At 38.8% G+C, this 21321-nt stretch overlaps 2 protein-coding genes across 9 annotated transcripts in view; both read left to right on the top strand.

The window, feature by feature from the left end:
* Positions 1-21321, top strand: part of LOC129718457 (syntaxin-binding protein 5) — a 1078665-nt gene that overhangs the window by 438862 nt on the left and 618482 nt on the right. For all 8 annotated transcript variants that reach the window (XM_055669251.1, XM_055669249.1, XM_055669252.1 and 5 more), the window contains one exon: positions 7691-7879. In XM_055669251.1, coding sequence (XP_055525226.1) covers positions 7691-7879 — 189 coding nt within the window. The remainder of the gene's footprint in view (positions 1-7690; positions 7880-21321) is intronic.
* LOC129718455 (uncharacterized) lies at positions 9058-16075 on the top strand. The gene is made up of 2 exons (XM_055669245.1): positions 9058-9431; positions 13606-16075. The coding sequence occupies exon 2, from the start codon at positions 14053-14055 to the stop codon at positions 16018-16020; it is 1968 nt and encodes a 655-aa protein (XP_055525220.1). The 5' UTR covers positions 9058-9431; positions 13606-14052; the 3' UTR covers positions 16021-16075.

Here is a 21321-nt window from a genome sequence, read left to right as displayed (position 1 = left end):
TGCTTTTCTGACAACAAGTTGAGCAAAAAGTTATTCAAATTTGGTGAAAGTCCCTGCGAATGAAGTTTCGCGCTTAAAACTTCTACAGAGACAGAGTCGAAAGCCCTCTTAATATCCAAGAACGCAGAAGCCATTTGCTCTTTCCGAGCAAATGCGACTTGAATTTCAGTAGAAAGCAACGCTAGGCAATCGTTCGTCCCTTTGCCCCGGCGAAAGCCAAATTGAGTATCCGAAAGTAAACCGTTTGTTTCGACCCATTTGTCTCTCCGTAAAAAGATCATTTTCTCCATTAATTTCCGTAGGCAAGAGAGCATCGCAATCGGCCTATATGAATTGTGATCAGAGGCAGGTTTCCCGGGTTTCCCAATAGCAATGACTTTTACTTCCCTCCAGTCATGCGGAACAATATTTAGCTCAAGAAACTTGTTGAACAAATTCAACAAGCGTCTTTTTGCAGAGTCGGGTAGATTCTTCAACAGGTTGAATTTTATTCTATCTAACCCTGGAGCCTTATTGTTGCACGACAGGAGAGCCATTGAAAATTCCAACATCGAAAATGGAGGCTCTTCCGTAGTTACTAATAACGCGTCGCGAAAGGTTTTCTGTTCCGGTACAGAGTCCGGACAGACCTTTTTGGCAAAATCGAGTATCCAGCGATCTGAATACTCCTCGCTTTCATTCGAAACGTCACGGTTCCGCATGCGCCTGGCGGTATCCCAAAGAGTGCTCATCGCTGTTTCCCTGGACAACGCGTTTACGAACCGCCGCCAGTACCCGCGTTTTTTCGCCTTTACTAAGCTCTTCATCTGCCTGCCCAGTGCCTCGTACTTTCGAAGCAGGTTGACAGTGCCGTACTCCCGGTAGTCCTTATACGCCGCGGACCTTCGCGCGTACAGCTCAGAGCACTCTTTGTCCCACCATTTGTTGGGAGGGCGCTGTCTAATCGTTACCCCGGGTATCGGTTTCGTCTGAGCTTGAGTCGCGGCGTCGATTATCAAGCCAGCTAAGAACGCGTATTCTTCCTCCGGAGGAAGTTCCTCGTGAGTCTCGATAGATTGCGCTATAATAGACTCATAACACTTCCAATCAATATTACATGTAAGGTCGTAGGATATATTGATTGGGTTCGGGGAAGTTGAACCATTAGCAATTGATATAACGATTGGAAGATGATCACTACCGTGGGGATCGTTGATTACTTTCCACCGGCAATCTAACGCTAGTGATGTCGAGCAAAGGGATAGGTCAAGCACGCTTTCACGTGCTGGAGGATTAGGTACACGTGTCGCTTCCCCAGTATTCAAAAGTGTCATATTGAAGTCGTCGATCAAGTTACAAATTAAAGAAGATCGGTTGTCGTCGTACAGCGACCCCCATAGCGAACAGTGAGAGTTAAAATCTCCCAAAATCATAAAAGGTGCGGGAAGCAATTCTGCTATATCAAGGAGTTGCTTCTGTTCAATCCGCGCGGATGGGGGAATATATAACGAAACAAGGCAAAGGTCTTTTCCATTCAAATTCGTTTGAATGGCAACAACTTCAATATTCGAGATCGAGGAGAGGTCGATTCTGAAAAAAGAATAGCACTTTTTGATCCCTAAAAGTACCCCTCCACCGTGTGAGTCTCGATCTCGACGAATAATGTTAAAATCGTGGAAATTGAGTTGATCGTTCGAATTGAAAAAGGTTTCACAGAGCGCGAATGCGTCACAATTGTATGAATTCATCAAATGAGAAAATAAATCGAATTTGGGGATGATACTTCTGCAATTCCACTGTAATACAGTGAAAAAATTCCTAACCTCTTTCGCCGTATTAGTCATCGAAAGATACGATAGCTGAAATGAGGGGCCAAGTTGCTGCTAGTTGCTTCAAAAAGGTTTTCACTGTAGGAAGAAGGGCAAGAAGAATATTTTGTAGGGGATCTGGTATGTTGAATGTTTTAAATATCCAGTCCACAATATCAGAAAATTTTATGAACCCTGTTTCTTTTTTATCTTCTGATCGAGAAATGGGTGCACGAGGGATTTTTGGTGCCCCAGGAAGCGGTGGGTACTCCTGGTTTGATTTGAAATTAAAACCGGGGGGTACTTGCTTCGGTTTTTCTTCACCGCTTCCTTTTTGTGTTGTCTTATTGGTCATTCCGCTAGGGGTTATCTTACGACCTTTGCGAGAAAGATTAGGAGAGTTGAGCATTCTCCTCTTCCTAGATCCCTCTGGCAAGGCATAGGAACACCCTTCGACGGGATCGTCAGATGTACCCTCATCAGTTGGCAAGAAGGAAAAGATGTTTCCTGTCAAGGGTGGCTCAGCCCTCTTAAGCATTTTTGCAAAAGAGCGCTTTGATCGTTCCTTAAGGGAACGCTTAATTTTTTCCTCGCGCTGTTTGTACGCGGGACATGCCGGAAGGTCATGCCGAGTTCCCTCGCAATAAAGACACTTTTCAGTATCCCCACTGCAAGCGTTCTCAGCATGATTGCCTCCGCACTTGCTACAGCGTGCCTTGTTGCAGCAGTAGGTGGCTGTGTGACCTAACTGCTTACAGTTTTGGCAATGCATGACCCGCGGTACGAACAGGCGTACAGGTAGACGAACCCTGTCCAAGCGAACGTAGTTCGGCAGCGCGTATCCGGCGAATGTTACTCGGAAGGAATCCGAAGGGAGGAATTTCTTCTTCCCTTCTTCGATGGATACTGAATGCAATTGCTTGCAATCCAGTATCTTTACACTTTGCATCAAGGGGTTTTTAAAACAGCCAACTCCATGACGCAAAATGTCATCGACAGTGAGATTCCCCTCGGTAACCACACCGTCGATTTCTACATCCTTGGCAGGGATGTACACGCGATACTCTCTCGTGAAGAGCTCGTAGCCAGCAATTTCGTTTGCTTGCTTCAAGCTACTCACGACAACTCGCAGTTTGTTCGGCCTCACCTTCCTTGCCGACCTTGCCAGGTCTTTGCCAATTTGAATAATATTCAATGGCTTCTTTATGGGCCGGAAAAAAATAACGTAGGGACCGCCAGCGGCATCTGGGAAGCTTTTACCCGTACTTCCAGTACTCTTGGTACAGGACTTGGCAAAGGGGAGGGCACAGGGGAAGGTAGGGGTGAGCTGATGGGAGAAATTTCAATTTCTTCCCCGTTTGTTTCCACCTCCAGGAAAAGTTGCACCTGCATGTCGTCCATTTTGCGGGAGCGTTACGCTCTACCGCACACAAACGATAAATATTCGAATATGGGGGGGGGGGGGGGGGTTTCAAGTAGTTGATATTAAATTTTAAAAACAATTTTTCAATCTACAATGGATCAAATAAAAAAAAAAGACAGTAATACTAATACTAATAACAATAGTAATAATAATAATAATAATAATTGTAGTAATAATAATAATAATAACAATGATAATAATATCAATAATAATATTAATAATAATATTATAACATAGTAATAATATTGATAATTATAGTAAAAATTCTAAATGTAATACTTCACCGAACGTCTAAGTCACGACCTCACGGCTGATAGTTGGATTAATCGAGTGTCTCCGCAGAACAAACAATGACGATCCAGCTTCGTGTTGTGACACAGTGGCCGTATCTTACACGCGACCTTGTAGATGCCACTTGTAGTTGACTTCCACTCGCTCGATCGTATGGTGGTCCGTGCTGCTAGCGGGGTAACAGCGGTGCGGGAGAATTATTCTTGCTGATATATCAGCTGCGTATCGAATCACTGGCGGGGTAGCCTGCCCCTACCAGTGTGCAGATGTTTCTGCCGATATACTACAGGCTATTGTTATCGCGCAGCACAAGAACTAATCGACAAAAAAACACCCGTACGATAACTCGTGTATTGTTATTTTGCGAACTCAAACGGAGATAAACAATTTGCGTCTAATCGAGACGAAAGCAAAACAACGAATGTATTTGATCAGGACCAGTATAGTTATATAATCAACTGTCACGTTTATTTTTTGTTCAGGTACATAAGAAAGCAGTTAGGTTGTGAGTAGCATTTATTGTTTTGGAAATTGGTATTTTGGAAGTTAAAAGAACGTGTTGATTGGCTGCAAATTACCTTAGAAAAGTCTTTGGATCGGATGTAATCTTTTTGTTACTCAATTGTTACTCAATTTTGGTCCTTTACCATAGAACAGATATGCAACTTCGAACAAACCTCTGCTGCAAATCCTAGCCGACGCTTTCGCATTCGTTTATTGGTTGGTCTTATCAGCCAACTAGAACTTTTTATTGCAACTTATTATGTTAAAATCGGTTCATCCATCTTCGAGAAAAGTGGGTGAGTTCAAGCAGTCTTAGAAACCTGTTTCTTGTCATAGCCTGATTTCCCATTATTATACATAACGGACAAAGTTAAAGTGCAATAACAATGGAATTCAATAGGGTCTCATGAGGCAACCAGTCCTTCCATATGACACTAATTTTGTGGAAATCGGTCCAGCCATCTCTGAGAAAAGTAAATGAGTTTAAACAGTCTTTGAAACACGTTATCACACGCTCTTTACATAACTTTTAAACCATATGTCCGATCTTTATAAAATTATTTTACAAATGGTTCAAAAAACAAGCCCGTTCTTTTGATACCAATTTTGTTAAAATCGGTTGTGCAACTTCTGAGATAATAAAGTTTTGTGATTTTCACATTTTGATACACAACCTCGAAACTAAAAATCCGATTGCAATAAAATTCAATAGGGTCTTATGGGGCAACTAGACCTTTCATTTGCAATGTATACCTATGAAAATGCAGTCCGGTCTGTCTGTCTGTTTGTCTGTCTATCTGATCCATATAGGCTCGGAAACTACCGAACCGATCGACGTGAAAATTTGTATGTAATTTTAGGGGCCGAGAAAGGTTCCTATGATTGTTTGACACCCCTCTCTCTTCTATAAGGGAGGGGTCCCATACAAATGAAACACGAATTTCGCACAGTTCGAGAACCTGTCAAGCAAATATAACCAAATTTGGCAAGTGAATGTTTTTAGGGGTAACAAATATGTCCATAATGTTTCGATACCCTTCCTATTTCTGGCATGTCTCCAAATAACATTTCGAAATCCAAGATGGCGACTTCCGGTTTCAGAAAACAGCGGCAAATGACCAAATACCACCCACTATGCGAATTTCCGGAATTGTTATGATACACTGAAGCCAAAAATCGACCACACAAAGCATTTCGAATTGTAAGATGGCGACTTCCGGTGTCTGAAAACAGCCGAAAATGACCAAATATCACCCAATAAGGATGTTTCTTTAACCAGAATGACGCACAGGGGCCAGAAAACGTCTCCAAGTGCCATTTTGAAATCCAAGATGGCGACTTCCGGTTTCCGAATAACAGCGGCAAATAACCAGATACCACCCAATATGGGTATTTCCGGAATTGTTATGATGCACTGAAGCCACAAATCGATCTCAGACAATATTTTGAATTGTAATATGGCGGCTTCCGGTGTGTGGAAAACAACCAAAAATGACAAATACCACCCAATATGAGTGTTTCTTTAACCAGATTGACGCACAAAGGCCATAAATTGTTTCCAAATGCCATTTTGAAATCCAAGATGGCGACTTCCGGTTTCTAAAAAACAGCGGCAAATGACCAAATACCACCCAATATGGGTATTTCCGGAATTGTTATGATGCACTGAAGCCGCAAATCGACCTATCGTCCTCAGACAGTATTTTGAATTGTAAGATAGCGACTTCCGGTTTCTGGAAAACATCCGAAAATGACCAAATATCACCCAATATTAGTGTTTCTTTAACCAGAATGACGTTCAGAGGCCAAAAACTGTCTCCTAATGCCATTTTGAAATCCAAGATGGCAACTTCCAGTTTCTTAAAAACAGCGACAAACAACCAAATACCACCCAATATGGGTATTTCCGGAATTGTCGCCGCAAGTCGACCTATCGACCTCACACAACATTATGAATTGTAAGATGGCGACTTCCGGTATCTGGAAAACAGGCGAGAATGACCAAATACCACCCAATTATAGTGTTTCTTTAATCAGATTGACGCCAAGAGGCCAGAAATTGTTTCCAAATGCCATTTTGAAATCCAAGATGGCAACTTCCAGTTTCTGAAAGACAGCGGCAAATGACCAAATACCACCCAATATGGGTATTTCCGGAATTGTTATGATGCTCTGAAGCCACAAATCGACTTCAGACAACATTTTAAATTGTAAGACGGCGACTTCCGGTGTCCGGAAAACAGCCGAGAATGACCAAATACCACCCAATTTTAGTGTTGCTTTAACCAGATTGACGCCCAGAGGCCAGAAATTGTTTCCAAATGCCATTTTGAAATCCAAGATGGCGACTTCCGGTTTCTGAATAACAGAACAGCCTCAAGAGACCAAATACCACCCAATATGAGTATCTTCGGAACCAGAATGATACACAGTAGCTAGAATCGACCACAGACACCATTTTGAATTCGAAGATGGTGACATCGGTTTCTGAAAAACAGCCGAAAATGACCAAATAACACCCAATATGGGTGTTTCTTAAACCAGAATGACGCTCAGGGGCCAGAAATTGTCTCCACATGCCATTTCAAGATCCAAGATGGCGACCACCCAATATGAGTATCACCGGATCCAGAATGATGCAAGGAGCTAAAAATTTACTTCAGACACCAGTTTGAATTGTGAAATGGCAACTTCTGGGAAACAGCCGAAAATAACCGAGTACCACTGCATATGGATATGTCCGTAATTGAAATGATGTAAAGAAGCCAAGTATTGACCCTGGACACCATTTTGAATTTGGAGATGACCACTTTCAGTTTCTGGAAAACAACGAAAATAACTGAAATGCACCCAATATATTTCCGGAATAGAGGTGATGTACAAAAGTCAAAAGTCGAGGATGTTGTCAATTTCAAACGATATAAACAAATCGCAAGGAATCAATGAATTTGTCATGTTTCAAATTATTAAATTAACCAGTAAAATAAGCGGGACGAAGTTTGCCGGGTCAGCTAGTTAGTTTCAAAAAAATCGGTCCAGCCATCTCTGAGAAAATTGAGTGAGATTAGGAGACCGTTACATGCATACACACACACACACACACATACACACACACATACAAAAAATGCTCAGCTCGTCGAATTAAGTCGATTGATATACATGATTCGACCCTTTGGAGCACTTTTATACCTTTGGTTTTTTCAGTGATTGCTATACCTTTCTAGGAGAAAGGCAAAACCGATTGTCGTTAGTCAAGATATTCGGTTCTCAACTCGGGCAATAGTGAAACTCATTTCGAAGAAATGTTCATAAAAAACGACGCACGTATGCGACGCTACTGTACGATTATCATGAAAAGGCACTCTCGCTATTCCAGTACCAAGAGTTTTGAGTGTAAAATGCGTTTTCTCCACCGATAGATGTCGATACTTAAAATAAAGAAATTTTGTCTCGTTTTCAGTTGAACCGATGTGCTATTAGCTTAGCTATCTAAGCGATCGTAGGGCACTTATTTAGATGTGTGAATTTGACAATGAGAACTATTCAAAAAAAGACACATTTATACTCAAAATTCTGCTGAATATTTGTCATTCTCAATTGGTCGCTTGAAAGATTGGTTTATTCATGAAATAATAAAAAATACTTATAGAACCATTGTTGTAACTTACATTATCTTTTTTTTCAGAAACTCCAACTAAAACAACAAATAAGATTAGTCCAACGAATCCAGATGCATTGTGCGATCGGCAGTTTATTGTAATCGCCAGTGATAAACAAGCAGGAGTTTTCGCCCTCCCAAGCCAAAATTGCGTTTATAAAAAAACTATCGTCGAGTCTGATTTTGTAGTTAAAGCAGAAATAATAAGCATGAGAGGTAAGTGATCTACCGGGGGGCTAAGAACAAGCGTTTTATTGAAACGAAACCAGTCAATTTTCGCCTTTCTCCTAGAAAGGTATAGCAATAACTTGCAAAACCGAAGATATAGAAGTGCTCCAAAGGGCCGAATGGCATATATCACTCGACTCAGCTCGACGAGCTGAGCATTTTCTGTATGTGTGTGTATGTGTATGTGTGTGTATAAGTGTGTGTGTATGTGCAGATTTTTATTCTCACTCACTTTTCTCAGAGATGGCTGGACCGATTTTCATGAAATCAATTGCAAATGAAAGCTCTTGTTCTCCCATAAGACCCTATTGAATTTTATTTCAATCGGATTTTTAGTTTAGAGGTTATGTATCAAAATGTAAAAATCATGAATCATCATTATCTCAAAAACTACACAACCGATTTGAACAAAAATGGTTTAAAATGATCGGGCTACTTGAAATATCTTTAAATTTTGATTTTTTTTTGAAGATTGAACTTGTGGTTCAAAAGTTATGAAAAGAAACGTGTTCTGAAGACTGTTTAATCTCACTCATGTTTCTCAGAGATGGCTGGACCGATTTTCCTAAAATCAAGGTCGAATGAAAGGTCTAGTTGCCCCATAAGACCTTATTGATTTGTTTTGCAATCGGACTATTACTTTGCCTGTTATGTTTAAAAATGTGAAATCCAGCTATGAAAAGGAACATATTCCGAAGACTACTTGAACTCACTCACTTTTCTCAGAGATGGCTTGCCCGATTTCCACAAAATTAGTGTCAAATGAAAGGTCTAGCTCATAACCCCCTATTAAATTTTACTGTAATCGGACTGTAACTTTATCTGTAATGTGCCTAAATGTGAAAATCACAAAACTCCATTATCTCAGAAACTACACAACAGCTTTGATCAATATTATTATCAGATGAGCGGGCTAGTTAAGGGTTAACTGATGAATTATGATTGAACACGTGGTTTCAAAGTTTGGCTGCCCTATACGCAAAGATGGAAAAAATCGTGTCGCATAACAATCATTCGGGTATCATTTCTGAGCTTGCTATTCATAAGCTTTCAATCCCAGCTAACCACCGCTAATAAAAGTTACACATTCTCACGCATGCAAGAGACAACTTATAGCAAAGAAATAAGTTAACGACGAAACCAAATCTCAAAGTTTAACCGGCACAGGCCCAGGAATCCGCGGCGTCAGCAGACAACAGGAAATAACTCCAACGTCGAACGGCGAAGCCACAAGCAGGTGTCCAAACGCTAGGTGCACGTTATGTGCTAAGTCAGGGATTTAGGTTATTCGTTAGCTCTCTGTAATTAATTCAACGACAATAAAATCATTCCAGTGTGGACCGTGTTGAAGTGAAGTTCAGTTTTAGTTTTTTTAAAAATCCCCCGAAGAGTTCCAAAGATTTAACTGGCGCAGTCGGAACGGATTAGTGAAAATAAGAAAATAAAAACAGTGATAGTAATTTCGAGAGGATATCGGAATTAAAATCGACTCACGGAAACTAAACGGAGGATCACCGTACGGTCAACCGGAATCATTAAGGTAAGGTAGATAAGAAGTGATTAATTTTTTCTGAAAGTGAAACAAGTTTAAGTGAAATTATTTTTATAAACATGGAGCATTTGCAACAAGAGGTAGAATTATTAAGACATGAAATCAACGAAAGAGATGAGTTAATTCACCAACTAAGAATTGAAGCACAAGGCGCTGCTGAAGCCGCTCGCGTTGCTAGAGCAGCAGCCGTAAGACAACCAGAAAACCCATTAAGGGAGACAGAAACCATTCTGAAGGCGCTTCAGACGCCACAAATTATCAGAGACCTGCCGTGCTTTAGCGACGATCCCGTTAAATTACATTCATTTATTAGATCAATAGACAATTTAATACCACTGATTGATTCGGCCAGGGGATCTCCGATCCATATTATTTGGATCCAGGCCATTAGGTCCAAAATTATAAACGACGACGATAACGTTTTAGAATTATACGGCACCGGGTTAGACTGGGAAGAAATAAAAAACAACCTGATAACTCATTACAGCGACCGCAGAGATGAAGAGTCGCTCGCAAAGGATCTAGTCGGTATCAAACAAACGGGAACACTTGAAGAATTTTATTCAAAAGTTTCCCACGTTGTCTCCTTGCTTGTAAATTCACTCAACATAACGGAAGAAAATCCGGAAGTCAAATCAGCAAAAAACCAGTTTTATCAACAAATGGGGCTCAAAGTGTTTCTTGCTGGGTTACACCATCCGCTGGGACCCACAATTCGAGCCCAAACCCCGAAAAGCTTAAAAGATGCGCTGAGACTTTGTTTAGATGAAAGCAATTACATACAACCAAAAACTACACATCATCCGCCACCAATTCCTAGCAGAGCACCTCAACAGGTGCCATTATATAAACCAGTACCATTTAAGTTTCAACCAAGACCAATGTTTCCAGTGAATAATTCTTATAGACATCCGCAACAACCGCCACCACACATGTTTAGGCCTTTCCTCCCGCGGAAACCTCAACCAAAACCTGAAAGAATGGATGTAGATCCATCCGTTAGAGTAAATTACATGAACCGTCCTCGGAACATACCCCCTCCTCAAATGCAAAACAATTTTGCACCGCGATTTCCACAGAATTATCGCCCACCAACGAACTTTGGCCCCCAGAATTTCGCACAACAAAACTTTGCTCGACCATATAACCCTCCTAAATTCCATTTTGAAGAACTAACAAATACCGAACAGTGCTATAATAACTTCTACCCATATGAAGATTATACAGAAAATTATTATCAACCATAATCTTACTATCCAGACTTTGAAAATTATTATCAGTCCAACGAGACAACCGAGAATGAAACGCAAATTTTGCCCGAAACTGCTAACGAGGTTCATAGTGAAAAACAGGAAGATGATGATAAACCAGATGACCTAAATTTTCAGATAACCGCAAGCTCACAAACAACAACGTAGCCAATTTCATACCGTACATAAAAATAGAAACGACGAGAGGATCCTTAAAATTTCTGATTAACACAGGTGCTAACAAGAATTATATTAGCCCACGTTTGGTTAACATAGAAAAATGCAGATTCATGAAACCTGCTACTGTCAGAAATATTAACGGATCGCACCAAATTAATCAATTTACAGAATTCAATCCATTTTCTCACATCAAAAACTCTCCCAAATTAACTTTCTACATTTTTGACTTTCATTCATACTTTGATGGACTCATAGGTTACGAGTCACTTCAACACTTGAAAGCCAACATCCTCACGCATTCTAACGAGTTACAGTTACCATCAACCACGATACCAATGTTTAAAAAATACCCCGACACAACAAACATTAGTTTAAATTCAAACGAATCAAAATTCATCAGTATCCCTACAAACAACAATGAAGGTGATTTTTTAATTGAAAATGACATAGAAATTTCCGAATCCTTAATAGTGCATTCAGGGTTATACAGCTCTAAGCAAGGACAAGCGTACGTTGCCATTACCAACATTAGCAGCAAACCCATTAAAGTCAAAATTGATGAACCTTTTCAAGTTGAGATACAGAATTTTGAGACATGTTTTCCTGACATGATCCCGAAATGTAAAAATAAACAAGATCTTTTCAAACAACTACGACTCGTTCACCTTAATGAAGAAGAGCGACAAAAATTAATTGATTTGATTCGAAAATACGAGGAAATATTCCACTTAGAGGAACAAAAGCTCACCTTCACCAACGCAATAAAACATAAAATAACAACGAAAGACGACATTCCTGTGCATTCTAAATCATATCGGTACCCCTTCTGTCATAAAGAAGAGGTACAGAAGCAAATTTCAAAAATGCTAGAGCAAGGTATCATCCAGCATTCGAATAGTCCTTGGTCCTCACCAGTCTGGGTCGTACCTAAAAAAATGGAAGCTTCCGGTCAAAAAAAATGGAGAATCGTAATTGACTATAGGAAGTTAAACGACAAGACAATTGAGGATAAGTATCCAATACCCAACATAAATGACATTCTTGATAAACTGGGTAGATGCACATATTTCTCTACATTAGATCTTGCAAGTGGGTTTCATCAAATCGAAGTTCACAACGATGACGTTTCGAAAACCGCCTTCAGCGTAGAACACGGTCATTATGAATTTTTAAGAATGCCATTCGGCCTTCGCAATGCGCCATCAACATTTCAACGTGTGATGGACAACATTTTAAGAGAACACATAGGTAAAATATGTCTGGTCTACATGGACGATATTATTGTGTTTTCGACAAGCCTTCTGGAACACTTGGAAAACTTAGCAAAAATTTTTAATTGCCTTAAAAGATTCAATATGAAAGTGCAATTAGACAAAAGCGAGTTTCTTCACAAAGAAGTCGCATTTTTGGGTCACTTACTCACCTCCGAAGGAGTCAAGCCGAGCCCAGACAAAATTGAAATTATTAAAAATTGGCCTTCACCAAAAAACGAGAAAGAACTAAGAGGCTTTCTTGGAGTTTTAGGTTACTACCGGAAATTTATTCGCGATTTTGCTCGAATAGCGAAACCGCTTACTAACAGCTTACGAAAAGGAGAGACATTAGACTATTCGAGAGAATTCATTAATGCATTTGAAAAATGCAAAAACATTCTAACAAGCAGTACTATTCTACAGTACCCTGATTTTGACAAAACTTTCATCCTCACGACCGATGCATCAAACCATGCTATTGGCGCGGTTCTGTCGCAAGATCCAGTAGGCAAAGATAAACCGATAGCATACGCATCTCGTACTCTTTCCCAAACTGAAGAAAAATACTCGACTATAGAGAAAGAGTTGCTGGCTATCGTATGGGCCTGCAAGTATTTCAGACCCTACCTTTTCGGTCGAAAGTTTGTGTTGTATACCGATCACAAACCGCTCACATACGGGCTGAATTTGAATCACCCTAACAGTAAGCTCGTTAGATGGAGGCTATCACTCGAAGAATATGATTATGAAATTCGATACAGACCTGGAAAGCAAAATACTGTCGCCGACGCATTATCACGATTTCCACACGAAATAAACCTACATGAAGAAAGTGACAGCGACACGGACGCTGCCACTGTTCACTCAGCGGATACAGACGATTCTGAGTTTGTTCAGATGACTCTCCGCCCTTTAAACGTGTTTTCGAATCAGCTAGTGCTAAAAATTGGCGAACAAGATAGCAATGAGTTCGAGGAAGTGTTTCCACGTGTTTTCAGGAGAACCATAACAAAAATATGTTTCGGAGTACCCGCAATGTTAAATATCTTTAAAGAATATATGGATCACAAAAGAGTCAACTGTATTTTCTGCCCCGAGAGATTAATCCCCACAATACAAGTTGTCTACAAAAATTATTTTAACCGATGCAAAACCTTCAAAGTTAAAATAACGCAAACCATGCTACAAGACGTTCAAAAGGGATGAGGAACAGAATGACCTAATTCAGAATGTGCACGATTCAGCACATCGAGGTATATGGGAAAACAAAGAAAAAAATTTCTAGAACCTATTACTTTCCCAGAATGAAATTCAAAATCCGAAGATTTATCAAATTATGCAAAGTGTGCAACAAAGCAAAATACGAACGTCACCCATATAAAATTAAATTTGGCGAAACTCCTATTCCGAAAAAACCACTAGAAATTATTCACATAGACATTTTCATTTCGTTACCTGATATGTTTTTATCAATTGTAGATAAATTTTCTAAGTTTGGCGCAATCATTCCAATTAAATCAAGGCAGATACAGGACGTTCGGAAGGCTCTGTTGAAATACTTCAGCACACACGGAAAACCTCAACTCATCGTGAGCGACAACGAACCAGCCATGAGGTCAATTGAAGTCAGGGGACTTCTCAACGATTTAAATGTTCAAATATATTTTACACCTACAAATTGCAGCGAAACGAATGGCACTGTCGAAAGATTCCATTCTACACTCGCTGAGATTTTTAGGTGTATCAGATCAAAATACGAACAGTTATCTAACAAGGAAGTATTTCGTATTGCTTGTACCCTGTATAATGAAACCATTCATTCAGCTACAAAATTGAAACCACGGGAAATCTTCTTTGCCATCAGAGATGGTGACGACAGACATCTCGACGTGGATCAAATGATCGAAAGTCGGAACAAAATGCACGATGAAGTTGTCTTACAATTACAAAAAACGCAACATAAAACAATTGAACAACATAACAATCATCGCGAGGTCCAACCGATTTTGCAGCCGAACGAAGAAGTTTTCCAGAAAGTCCAGGGAATACGGAATAAGACCAATCCAAAGTACCTTCCGGTTCAAGTCGTCGAGGATCATACTAGAACCTTCATTGACGACTCGGGTCGAACGCTACACAAAAATAATCTTAAAAAAATATGAGACACTCACACTCACACTTTTCTTTCCACAGAATTCTCGTCAAACGCTGGCAAACGGAAAAAATGCAACTCTTCTGCTCATCCTATCAATGAACACCCCATCCCAAAACCAAGTCCTACAGATTAATGATATTACCAACAACGCAGGAGCGTTGATACTGCAAGAGGGAGAAGGGAGGATAATAGACGGTTACGACAGGTTGCTGCATGTGATTGACTTTGTAAAACTAGAAACATCTGTGTTATTTATCGAAAACATGATTGGTCAGTTACAGAATTCACCTAGTGACTTTTCGGACATTATAAAAATGAAATTGAATGAAATCAGATTCCTTTTTAATATGCTACAAGTTAAACCAAACAGAAACAAAAGAGCAATTAATATGTTAGGCAGTACAATTAAATTTATCACCGGAAACTTAGATGCAGACGATCTAGCACTGATTAACAGCAACCTAGACGAGCTTAGAAAATCTGGAAACACTATCATAAAGCAAAATAACAGGCAGATAAAAATTAATACTAAATTCGAAAACAGAATAAACATTATGACAGATCAAATTAAAAACCAACAGAATGCCCTAAATATTATTCTTAAAGATAATGATTACATCATTAGCGAAAACCAGAAAATTCAAATTGTCTTTCAACTAAACACATTTATAGAAACTCTAAAATCAATCGAATACGCTATCTTGCTTACTAAACTAAACATTATAAGTAAACTAATTCTTACACCAAAAGAAATTGATCTAATAGCACAGGAGATTTCAAGCCAAGGTTTAGAAATTCACAGCCTCGACGACACCAACAACTATCTCACCACCAGCACCCTATATAGCGAATCAACCCTCATCATCAGCGTTAACATACCACGACTTCTTCCAATCACATACCGGAAAGTGAGCATCGAACCTTTGCCAATACTGAACCATACAGCCAAACTGATGCATAATGAAGTCTTAATGAACTCAAATCAAATCTTAGCGATTGTTTCAAAATGCCAACAAAACCGCAAAGTTACCTTATGCGAAAGAAGACAGGTAATGGACATTAGCGAAAACCCGTGTGAAGCCGCATTATTGCGAGGGCGTTTTGGACATTGTAATCTCGTGGAAAAACCTCCAACCACAGAAGTAAGAGAAATAGCCCCAGGTACGCTGCTGATACTAACCGTTCACCAAGACGTAAATATCAATAGCACCTGTGGTATCAATAACAAAGCTCTGAGAGGCATCCATTTGATAACATTCCATAATTGTTCAATTTACATAAACAACGAGCTCTATGAAAATCTCGAATTCCAATTTTATCAACCCATAATCACACCACTGGAACCGACGAAAATAAAACCTATGCAAATTCATAGACACATTAACCTTTCGGAACTACATGCCATACACATAGAAAATCGAAAGCATCTAGAGACAATCGACATTAAAAACATAATCGGATTTGTATCAATAAGCACTTTAACAGTTTTTATATTGGCAGTTACAATTTTTGGAATCATCAAATACCAGCAGTTCGCGAAAACAGGTAATTGCTCGGGACGAGCAATACTTGCGCAAGGAGCAGTTAACGACGAAACCAAATCTCAAAGTTTAACCGGCACAGGCCCAGGAATCCGCGGCGTCAGCAGACAACAGGAAATAACTCCAACGGCGAACGGCGAAGCCACAAGCAGGTGTCCAAACGCTAGGTGCACGTTATGTGCTAAGTCAGGGATTTAGGTTATTCGTTAGCTCTCTGTAATTAATTTAACGACAATAAAATCATTCCAGTGTGAACCGTGTTGAAGTGAAGTTCAGTTTTAGTTTTTTTTAAAAATCCCCCGAAGAGTTCCAAAGAATTAACTAGTATATGGTAGCTTTCTTTGGTGATTTTGTTTCAGTATTGCCTGCTTTAGGTGTAGCGAGCAACATATAGAGAGTGTTTCACGAAAGGATTGTAAACGATAGCACTCGACCGATCGCAACGATTCTTTCAAATTCGGCTGCTCCACGTCGTGCTTTCACCGTGATATACCGCGATGATTCTTAGTGATTTAAAATATCACATGCTAATGCTCCATGCTACCATTTCGGTAAGAATTGAGGATACCTACTTGCTCCGGTAAGCAAACAGTTGAACGAAATCTAACGTTCATTTGGATTCATAATTTTGTATCACTGGCGTTAATATCTCAAAGATTCTCACGATACCGCTGAATGCAAGTGAACTTGGATACAATAAATACTATCGTGTTTGTATCATTCAGTCTCCTTCTATGGTATTCGCAACTCTTATAAGCGAAAAACAATCAGCAGCGTTTCTATGGAAAACTTGTACGCGAGTGGAAACAATTGAACGATACCTGATGAATCAAAGATTACATTTGCATGAAATATTGCTAGTGAGTGAAAATTTTCATGCTTGCCTATACGTTTTCATTTCATTTGATTATTATCGAACTTAAGCAACCGTTATGTATTAAATTGTTGATAAAACAACGAAAGTATACTATCTTAAAGATTACATGACTAACTTGAACATAACTAGTGTCATACGAACGATGTCTCTCAAACTTACAAATAACAAACTTCATAAAAATTTGATATGTGGCTCAAAAGTTATGGAAAGAAAAGAAATTCAAAGACTGCTTAAAACTATACCTGCTTTGATCGATATATGTGGCCTCAACATAATTTAAATGTGGTATCGTACTATTTGAACATTCCAAATTCATTGATTCCTTTCAAACAGTGCGTTGTAAAGGATCGCAAGTTGACTGTTAAAAAACCTGAATTAATCCACCTAGCGGTCAGACCCAGCCTATCTCATTTAAACTTTTATTTATAAAAACAGATTGACATGAACACTTCAGTCAAATAAATTTATGTACTCACACTTTAGGTTCTAAAATATTGATGTTGTAATCTATACATATAAAATGCAGAATGGTCTGTCTGTCTGATCCATATAGCCTCGAAAACTACCTAACCGATCGACGGAAAATTTGTATGTAAGGGTTTTTGGTGCCGATAAAGGTTCCTATGATAGTTTGATACCCCTTCTGGAAGGGAGGAGTCCCATACAAACGAAACACAAATTTCTGCACATCTCGAGAACTAATCAACTAAATGGAACCAAATGTGACAGGTAAATGTTTTTATTGGTGAAAAATATGTCTATAATGTTTTGACACCCCTCCTTCTTTTGGAAGGGAGGGGTGCCATACAAATGAAACACAAATTTCTGCACATCTCGAGAACTAACCGAGTAAATGGAACCAAATTTAGCATGAGAATATCTTTAGGGGTGACAAATATGTGCATAACGGCTTGACACCCCTTCCTTTTTTATAAGGGAGGGGTCCCATACAAATGAAACACAAATTTCGCACAGATCATGAACCAATTAAGAAAATACAACCAAATTTGGTATGTGAATGTTTTTGAAGGTAAAAAATATGTCCATAATGGTTCAACTATGATGAGCCACATATATCGATTCAAGCAAGTATAGTTTTTAATAGTCTTTGAATTTCTTTTCTTTCCATAACTTTTGAGCCACATATCAAATAGCAGTGAAGTTTGTTATTTGTAAGTTTGAGAGATGACTCGTTCGTATGACACTAGTTATGTTCAAATATGTCATGTCATCATTGAGATAATAGACTTTCGTTGTTTTATTAACAATTTAATACATAACGGTTGCTTAAGTTCGATTATAATCCAATAAAATGGGAACGTATAGGGCAGCAAAACTTCGAAACCACGTTTTCAATCATAATTCATTAGTTTACCCTCAACTAGCCCGCCCATATGATAATAATATTGATCAAATCGGTTGTGTAGTTTCTGAAATAATGAAGTTTCGTGATTTTCACATTTCGATACATTATAGACGAAGTTACAGTCCGATTACTGTAAAATTCAATAGGGTGTTACGAGGCAGCTAGACTCATTAATATACACTATATTTTTGGAAATCAGGTCAGCCATCTCTGAGAAAAGTGAGTGAGTCCAAGTAGTTTGCGGAATGTGTTCCTTGTCATAGCTGGATTTCACATTTTTAAACATAACAGGCAAAGTAATAGTCCGATTGCAAAACAAATCAATAGGGTCTTATGGGGCAGCTAGACCTTCCTTTTGACACTTTTAACTTTATGAAAATCGGTTCAGCCATCTCTGAGAAACATGAGTGAGATTAAACAGTCTTCAAAACACGTTACTTTTCGTAACTTTTAAACCACAAGTTCAATCTTTATAAAATTCAAAAGTTTAAGGTAATTCAGGTAGCTCGTTCATTTGAAATAATTTTTGTTCAAATCGGTTGGGTAGTTTTCGAGATAATGATGTTTCATGATTTTTACATTTTGATATATAACCACGAAAGTAAAAATTGATTACAATAAAATTCAATAAGGTCTTATGGGACAACAAGACCTTTCATTTGCAATTAATTTCTTGAAAATCGGTCCAGCCATCTCTGAGAAAAGTGAATGAGAATAAAAATCTGCATATACACACACACATACACACACATACAGAAAATGCTCAGCTCCTCGAGCTGAGTCGAGTGATGTATGCCATTCAGCGCTTTGGAGCACTTTTATACTTTCGGTTTTGCAAGTGATTGCTATACCTTTCTAGGAGAAAGGCAAAACGAATGCGATCGCCTTCCGCAGTCAACTTGTCTGCTCGGCATAGTACAGCGATCGCCCGGAGAAAGAGCAGTCAAAGTGGAATTGAACATTTTTTTAATTCCTAGGTGGCGGTTATCCGCCATGGTAGCGCTGGTTTATTTCGTTCAATCTTTCATTATGTATACGTTCAAGGCACAAAGTGAAAAGGGCAGTTGGTACCATTTCTGCAGCTTCGCTGAGTTGCGGGCTAGCGAAGACGGCACCGAAAATGGGAAGTTAGGAATGAAATAACTTTTGGTCGCTTGCGCGGCAATTAACACATGTGATTTGCTATTTCCTAATTGTGTGCTTTGCACCTGAGGTGGATGGCCTTTAGATTTTCTTTTTGTGACTCGACTGCGGTTGTAGCGTATGCTGCGCTGCGAAAGTGGCTCGCCCTACCGCAGTTTAACGTACAAGTCTACTTAAGGCTGTACATTAACCCACGGTAAGGCGAGCCGCCTTCGTAGCACAGGCCGCGCCAGTATGTTTTTAGCCTCTTCTAATCAATATTTTGTACCGTGAAACGGGGTATCATTGATCAGCGGGGTAACATTGATCAGTTTTACCATTCTCATGAAAAGTTGAAATAAAACTGCCCCGTGATTACTTTTGCTAAATTTGAGTAAAACATCTTAGTCTTGAGTCATTCGAGATCTGAACAATATTGCATTGTTTGACATTTTTTATTGTTTTGATAACAAAATTTTAAAATCAATTTGACCGTTATATTTCTTACTCTCAGTAAGTGCCAAGAAAAGCACTTTATACTATTCATTGACATGTTTTCCAAATCCGTTATCTAATTTTCTCAATCAACTAGAAAAAAAAATTATAGAAATTTTTTACATGTCATGATGTTGTCTTGGCTAGAGCATAGAACGTAAGAGGCTAGAGCTGGCCTATTCATACTTCCGTTGTTTGAAAGGCCTTGCATATATGATCAACATACGTTTTCTGAACACAAACATTTTACAACGATTGCTGACTTACAAAATACCTCTGGCACATATCGCAACGTTTACGTTTTCCATCATCGAAAGGTGAAATTACATATGGCATAAAAACGACTCGCAGTAGGCCGCGGCTAGGTGCAAGGACAGGACTATCCTCCGCAGTAAGAGCAGTCAAGGAGAACGTGATGTCAATCCGGGAAGCGTCTCTAAACATGTTATCAAAGCAATATCTAACATTTTTAGTTCAAAAAAATTTCAAAACAACTCAAAATTGACACCGATCAAAGTTACCCCAAATAAGGAAAATTGAAACAACGACGAAAAACCAATGTTTTAATGTTCAAAAATTTCGAAGGGCTTTAAAAACTAACTTCTCAAGTTCTGCCAGTACTGGTACTAAAAATATAAAACCTGTAATTTCAGTTGTAAAATATATAAATACACAGGGGTCATGTTTTACGCGGTTGATTGTACCGCGTTGAAAAAATCCGCGTATAAAAACCGCGTAATTTTAAAAAATCGCTTTAAAAACTCCATTCAATAATAAGATCCGATTAAAAATAATGGCACGTAAGTGAGTATAAACTTGAAAAATGATATAAAAATGGTAACGAAACACACAAAAAAGTTTTTAGTGCTTCTAAAATGAAAATTCATTGAAGAACATGACAATAACTTTTTTATAATAATTTTGCTACATGTTTAAGCTTTCGTTTCTTAAACAGAAGTAAATCGCAACGACCCTGACTCGTATCGTTGTACAATTATTAATGTATTTTTGTTTCTTCTTCCCGAATCAACGGAAATCGTCATTTTTTGATAATAACAGCAATTATATTAAAAATATGCATTGTTTAGACTAATAAAACAGAATATCTTATTGTCATGAACGATACGATTGATTTTTACTTTATTGGATTTAATTATACTAAACTTATATCGCGTAAAAATAATCGTCACTGTGCTACAGCGATTTAGAACTTCTGAAGTGACCCAATGTAGGTTGTAGGTCTTGTTGAGTATAACATTCACTCATACTAGAAATTTTACAAACACCCTCAAATTCTGAAGTTAGGGTCAAAATACGATTTTTGGACCTCAGCGCATATAATATTTTTTAACTAAGTCATTTATCAACCGTTTTTCAATATTTAAGCAGTTTTAGAAAGGGGAGAAATAGAGCTTTCAAAATATATACAGGTTTTTACTAATACAGGTCGGACTCGATTATCCGGAGACTCGATTATCCGGAATTCGATTTCCCGAAATTTTAGACTCGATTATCCGGAATTTTTTTTTTTTTTGTGTCTGTTTTCAATTTTTATTCTGAAATTTTGCCTTTGAAGCCGTTCCTAAACCACGTGGTCATAAAGAGGGGGACGGGGGGGGGGGGGGTTGTCAAAAGACCA

The sequence above is a fragment of the Wyeomyia smithii genome, chromosome 1 (genome assembly GCF_029784165.1).
Source record: "Wyeomyia smithii strain HCP4-BCI-WySm-NY-G18 chromosome 1, ASM2978416v1, whole genome shotgun sequence".
NCBI classification, from domain to species: Eukaryota; Metazoa; Arthropoda; class Insecta; order Diptera; family Culicidae; genus Wyeomyia; species Wyeomyia smithii.
This window is presented reverse-complemented; position numbering and strand designations above follow the sequence as displayed.